This window comes from Cariama cristata, unplaced genomic scaffold (genome assembly GCF_000690535.1).
Source record: "Cariama cristata isolate BGI_N322 unplaced genomic scaffold, ASM69053v1 scaffold24292, whole genome shotgun sequence".
Taxonomy (NCBI): Eukaryota; Metazoa; Chordata; class Aves; order Cariamiformes; family Cariamidae; genus Cariama; species Cariama cristata.
This window is the reverse complement of record NW_009602452.1, coordinates 1-5,645: the sequence shown is the minus strand read 5'-3', so window position 1 is coordinate 5,645 and position 5,645 is coordinate 1. Positions and strand designations below refer to the sequence as shown.

The 5,645-nt window shown below is 44.0% G+C and overlaps 1 protein-coding gene across 1 annotated transcript; it reads right to left on the bottom strand.

Moving 5' to 3' along the window:
* Window positions 1-1,129: 1,129 nt before the first annotated feature.
* LOC104157449 (HIG1 domain family member 1A, mitochondrial-like) lies at window positions 1,130-3,912 on the bottom strand. Its single transcript, XM_009694776.1, has 3 exons — window positions 3,810-3,912; window positions 1,963-2,097; window positions 1,130-1,176 (listed from the first exon to the last, which is right to left on the bottom strand). The coding sequence occupies exons 1-3, from the start codon at window positions 3,910-3,912 to the stop codon at window positions 1,130-1,132; spliced, it is 285 nt and encodes a 94-aa protein (XP_009693078.1).
* Window positions 3,913-5,645: the final 1,733 nt, after the last annotated feature.

The window sequence follows — 5,645 nt, the reverse complement described above, 5'->3', positions numbered from 1 at the left end:
CCCCCCCAGTCAAATCCATAGCCAAACACTCTTTATCTCCAGGGCTCACACATTTATTCATATTTTTTCCCTCACTGCTCTGTACAATGTTACAGACGTGCACTACGTACCTTGTGGTATTTATTACAAAGAGACATCATACTGTCGTCATGGAATGTACGCTAATAGGAGAAAATGAGGTTTTTCTATAAATTGGCTTTATCGACACATTTATTTTTGTGACTGCTGTTGGAGATGCAAGGCGTTCGAGTGTAAATAAGTGGCAATTTACAGAGAAGTGTTTTAACACCTTGTCGAGGATGATAGGGGCTTCTCAGATTTAAATGTTTTAAAATTTCTGTGAGGAAATGACACTGCAGAAGAATTAACAGCTAGATCATATACTTAAAAAGCATTAGAACACCAAATCAAGGTTTAGTTTTCACAGTATGTATTTTAAATGTTACATTTAAATGTTATTCAGAAGAACACTGTAAATAAAGTTACAAAATATCCAAGAGTCTGGAAATCTATAGTAAAAATACAGAGCCTGTGCCTTCATTAACAATGAATAAATATAACATTTAAATAGCTGCAATATACCAAATACTTATCTTATGCCTTAAATAAAAAAAATAGATTTTTTTTCTCTCTCTCAATGTTTTAGAAGTCATTCAGTGCTACTGGAAGCTTCTAAATTAAAGTTGGAGGCCGACAAATATACAGGATAGAAAATGACAGCAAAGCACTCACGACATGATCTTACAGACGTGGCCTCCACGTTCTGCCTGAGGCCTAACAGAAGCTACTTCAGACTTTGCGGATTTGGGCAACGGCAGCAAAAAGGAGTCACCAATTTTAGGACTGAGTGGACAGTCGGGGGGAAGATAAAGGGATTGTACTCTACTATATCCCCTAAAAACTGGGATATGGTAGTGTCAATCAGAAGGAACCAGACCCTGATACCCGCTCCCCCAGTGCGCAATCATTTAGGCTGCCAGCTTCAAGACAGTGTACCACACACAAAATAGATATAAGGCAATTCTCTAATGATGTATATTATTTTTTCTCCTAAAGGACCCCTTGATACGAGGTTTGTAGCGACAGTACACAGGCCACCACCAGGACAGATATTTCAGTCAGCTTTCCATTACTCCTTGGGCTTCATGTACTCCTGAAACATTGAATACAGCACACCTACAAGACAGAAATACAAGCACAATTAGAAAGCTGAGTTAAATAGGAAATAATGAGGTTTCAAAATCTGAACCGTAAGAGAGATTCTCAGCAACAGAAATAATGTTTCCTTTCCTCTTCTGCTGTATTTTTTTTTTAATAGCAGTGATGAACACTACAAAATTCTTCATATACAGAGAAACTGGATATGAAAATGCAGATCCCAAGCCAATTCTAGTTTGCTTTGCAGCCAAAGTCAAGATTTTCTGTTGTACCTGCTGGGAATACAGTATAGACAAATACTGTTTCACGGCATATACATTTACACACGTACACAGCTGCAATACTTAGACGAGACCTGGGATGTACAAATCGGTACATTCAGGGACACAATTCCAGTCCTGAGAATCATACCGTAGGCTATGCAAGCTGCTTTTACAATGCATTAAATTCAGAAACAGCAACATATTTGCAAGGGAAAATATTAACATCCAAGAGTCTTTTTTTTTTCCCTTTGTGCCTCTAATTTCAACACCTGCAGAACCTCACATTACTTCTCATATCTAAAAGTAGTCAAAACTTCTACTCTCAGAGGTTTAATACTGAATACGTTGAATATGTGTACTTAAACATCAGGTTACTCTAGAAAGGCTGAGCAAACCTCAGTAACGAGCACAAACATCCTGAAATATAATGGCCTGGATGCCTCCACCCCAAGGATATTTCATGCAGTCTGTATTATCCCCTAGGATAAAAGGTTCTCCATGGTTCCCAACAGCCAAGGACAGCCTCCCGTTCAGTACGTACCGCACGTTATTGCTCCCACGACGAAGCCCTGGGCTGCCACGCGCATGTGGATGAGGTGAAGCGACATTTTCATGTCACCTCTGTGTTTCAGTCTGTAGAGCCCATAGCCAACCACCATGGCAAAGCCAGCCATCCCTACAAGGCAAGGAAAGGATCCTTCTGAGTCCAGATCCAAGTCATCGAGATGTGTGAAGCAACTAACTTAAAATATCCTCAGAATCGTACAATTGTTTAGGTTGGAAAAGACCCTTAAAGATCATCAACTCCAACCATAAATGTAGCACAGCCAAGCCCACCACTGAACCATGTCCCTAAGCACCACATCTACACCTCTTTTAAGTACCTCCAGGGATGGTGAAACTCCCCCGGGGGATGCTGCCTCCCCCTCCCCCCGGGCCAGCCTCTTCCAGTGCTTGACAACCCTTTCAATGAAGAAATTCTTCCCAATATCCAATCTAAACCCAACCTGGTGCAACTTGAGGCCATTTCCTCTCGTCCTAAAATATGCATGTTTTGGTCTATTCACTCTGGTTTTGTGTAGATGGCAAGGCCTGGCCCATCTACTGTTTTCACTCGAGTGCCATCTCATTCAATGCACAAGTCAGTGCAGAGAAGAGCAAGAGATTTCCACGAGTGTTAAATTGCCACAGCAGTAGCTCAAGGTGTTAGAGGGAAAAGAATTCACTTTTAGTCCTGCAACAGACCAAACGCAGCCCCAGCTGTGCCAACTACAACCTGACGCTCTCACAGAATACAGAGCAGCAGTGCACAAAACTTCCCAATTCCATCCACATTATTCCATATTTAGGATGATTATTTACATAGTTCAAAGGAGGCTGCCAAGTTTTAAGCGTTGTGTATATTTAATGATGAGAGCCCAAACTGCTTGTCTCCCTGAACAGGAGTATTACCAGTTCCGCTTGCGAAGCTGTAAACCCTTACTTCACTGGTGCACGATCCTCACGATAGCTTCACTAAATAGCAGTTAAGGAGTTTTAGGCCCTTCAAACTAGCACTGACACAGGTTGAAGGTAAGTTCTGCCAATCCGCTTGGGAGAACCCGAACTCGTGGAGTTCATAGTACACCCTCGCAAGCTGGAGAGCAAACTCCTGTGACCACAGAAACCAGTGACAGCTATCTGTTGGCAAATGCTTCGAACAGTTCACCCCAAGCGACCCGACTGCTCTCCGTTTAAGGTGGCTGGAAATCAAAATGTGTCTCATGGCAGTGGCAGTTTCTGATCGGAGGAAAACTCTCAGGATGAACACGACTGATCCTCTCTCTCCTCGGAGGCTTTTTCGGGTTCTCAGCAGAGTGGCTGAGAACTCTAACAACCTCCTCAAGCTGAGGTACCATAATAGCTACTAAGAAAATGCATTTTCAACTAAGGGATGGCAGCAGAGAAGGGTGAAATGTTTAGCAAGTGGGCTGTATTTTAGATACTTCTGTTTTGTATTTTGTTAGCTTTAAAGTCACTTTGTAGTGATCGCATAGTTCCCAGTAACCATACTCCAGAACAGCTGCAAAACACACATCTTGCCACCGAACAGGATCACCTGAACATGTTTTTTTTTAAGCTCACCTAAACAGTCTTTCTGGGTTTATTGGGTCTTGATTTTTTTGGTAATTGTAGGTTCTGTGTTTTCTATTTAAGATAACAGGCCTCACCAATTTCCCTGTTTCTTGCAGAAGTACTGCTATCACCACACAGAAAGCCTATATGAGGAAGTAATTTCAGAATAATTTCCTGTTCACGGGGAAAAAGGTGCATGGTGATGGTGTTTACCATATTGATTGCCCATAAAGAGAGACCTATGTAACCATATTTCTTCATCTTTAAACTTACCGATAGGTACAAATGGTGTCTCTTTAAATTTTCTTAACAGCTTCGATGTCTGGCTGGTGTCTGTCTCATACTCAGAGAAAACAGATTCCTGACCAGATGACATGGTGGCTGTGAAGACAAAGAGTCTCTCTTCAGGTTTTAGAAGCACCAAGCTAAGAGAACTTTTAGAAAAAGAAAATCCCTTGCATATTCCACCAGTCACGAATGCTCACATAGTGAGGTACAAGCACAAGAGCTAGACTTGACCTGATGAACTTACATACAGATGATTTAGTTCAAGTGAAGCTTTGGGAAGTGAGATCATTGCATACTAGAACAGGTAAGGACAGGACAAAAACCAAAAGTAGCGAAGCAACAAATTTCTGCCATCCATTTTCACCCCATTACAGATCCCAGTGGCCCCCCACACGCTCACTGGCAGCAAAAATCCACTGAAAGCTTTGGTCCCTGCCTGTGTTTCTTTTTAGGACTTCCATCCTCCCCCACACTGCTTTGCTTTCACAGGCTTTTCCTTAATAGCAGCTTTGACCTCAGAAAAGTTCATTCCTCCTCTTTCACTCCCTGCCAAGAACAGCAACCAAAGCACTCAGGGTGGAAAGCACAAGTCGCTGCAGAAGGTCAGCCCTCCCTGACAGCTCGTCAGTCACTACTACAGCCTAGCCCACCTCGTTCACCACTTCAACGTAGTTTCAGATTCCGGCTGGAGAACACAAGAATGTAAAATGGCAGCTGCTGAGGACTCAGAGCAAGTTTTGAAGCCCCTGGTAGGCACAGACTCATGTGGGGATGCATCAGGAGGATGAAGAGAGTTTCCATTGCAGCACAGATGATTTCTCCCCTGCCCCCAAGGGAAAAAAAGAAAAGCAACTACCATGAGAAGGGCTCTCCTCACTGAGCCATCATCACCAAACCAGGGAGACCATTCACCAAAACTTGCCAGCTTATCGTGCTGTCCCCATGACAGATTACAGCGAGACTTGTTCTTTCTTCAGTGCTTGGCATAAGCATCATTCTTCAATTAGTGACTATTTCTGCTAGCACAATTAGCTTAGCAACGTCACAAAGATCTCTACTGAAAAATCTCTACCGGTATCGTTCCAGTTTTGCCATCAACACACTCAGCAGCAAAACACAGCTCAGGTGGAAGTACTCCAAGCTCTTAAAATATGCCAACAGGAATTTAATTTAACCAGGGGCTAGTAAACATATGCAAAAGATACAGTTCAAATGTAGCTGTATTCCCTGGTTATGCAGCATTTTGTGTGCATCCATTTCAGCAGACTGACGGTTTTTTAAACTAAACTTGCAAACCATTTCCTCTGCAGGCCAAAGGGTTTGGTCTCTCTGTGCCTGCTACAACTACCCTTACGTGCTAAATGTAAATTATATTTTAGCCTGACTCATTTGGAGAAGGAGACATGAGAGCACCCCTCACTCAGGAGAGGTGGAGACAGCCAGAGGTGAGATTTACACAGGAGAAGAATATGGAAAAGTGAATCAATTTGTACACTGTAAGAGGTTTCTGCGACCTTCAGCTCATGCAGAGGCCGGGGTGGACATGTGGCAGAGGAAGCCGGGCTGCCCTGACCTTGCCGACACCCGGAGAACACGTTCAGCCACCCACGCGGGACAGCTCTGCCACGAGTGGAGGAAGACGGGTGGGAAAGGGACCCGTTCCAACGTCCCTCCTGGCAAGGGGGCGGCCCTGGGCACCACCAGGCAGCCTTCCTTCTGCCCAGACCCACACCAGGCCCCTGCCCTACTTTAGCCCCAGGTCCCCGCACCCCACACAAGGCCTCTACCCTACTCCAGGCCCACGCACCTCCACCCACACAG

Excerpts from the sequence above, each read along its gene's own strand:
- LOC104157449 (XM_009694776.1), bottom strand. The coding sequence starts at position 3,912 with ATGTCATCTGGTCAGGAATCTGTTTTCTCTGAGTATGAGACAGACACC. Across the intron at positions 2,098-3,809 it reads GACACCATTTGTACCTATCG|GGATGGCTGGCTTTGCCATG; the intron begins GTAAGTTTAAAG and ends CTTGCCTTGTAG. Across the intron at positions 1,177-1,962 it reads CGTGGGAGCAATAACGTGCG|GTGTGCTGTATTCAATGTTT; the intron begins GTACGTACTGAA and ends TCTGTCTTGTAG.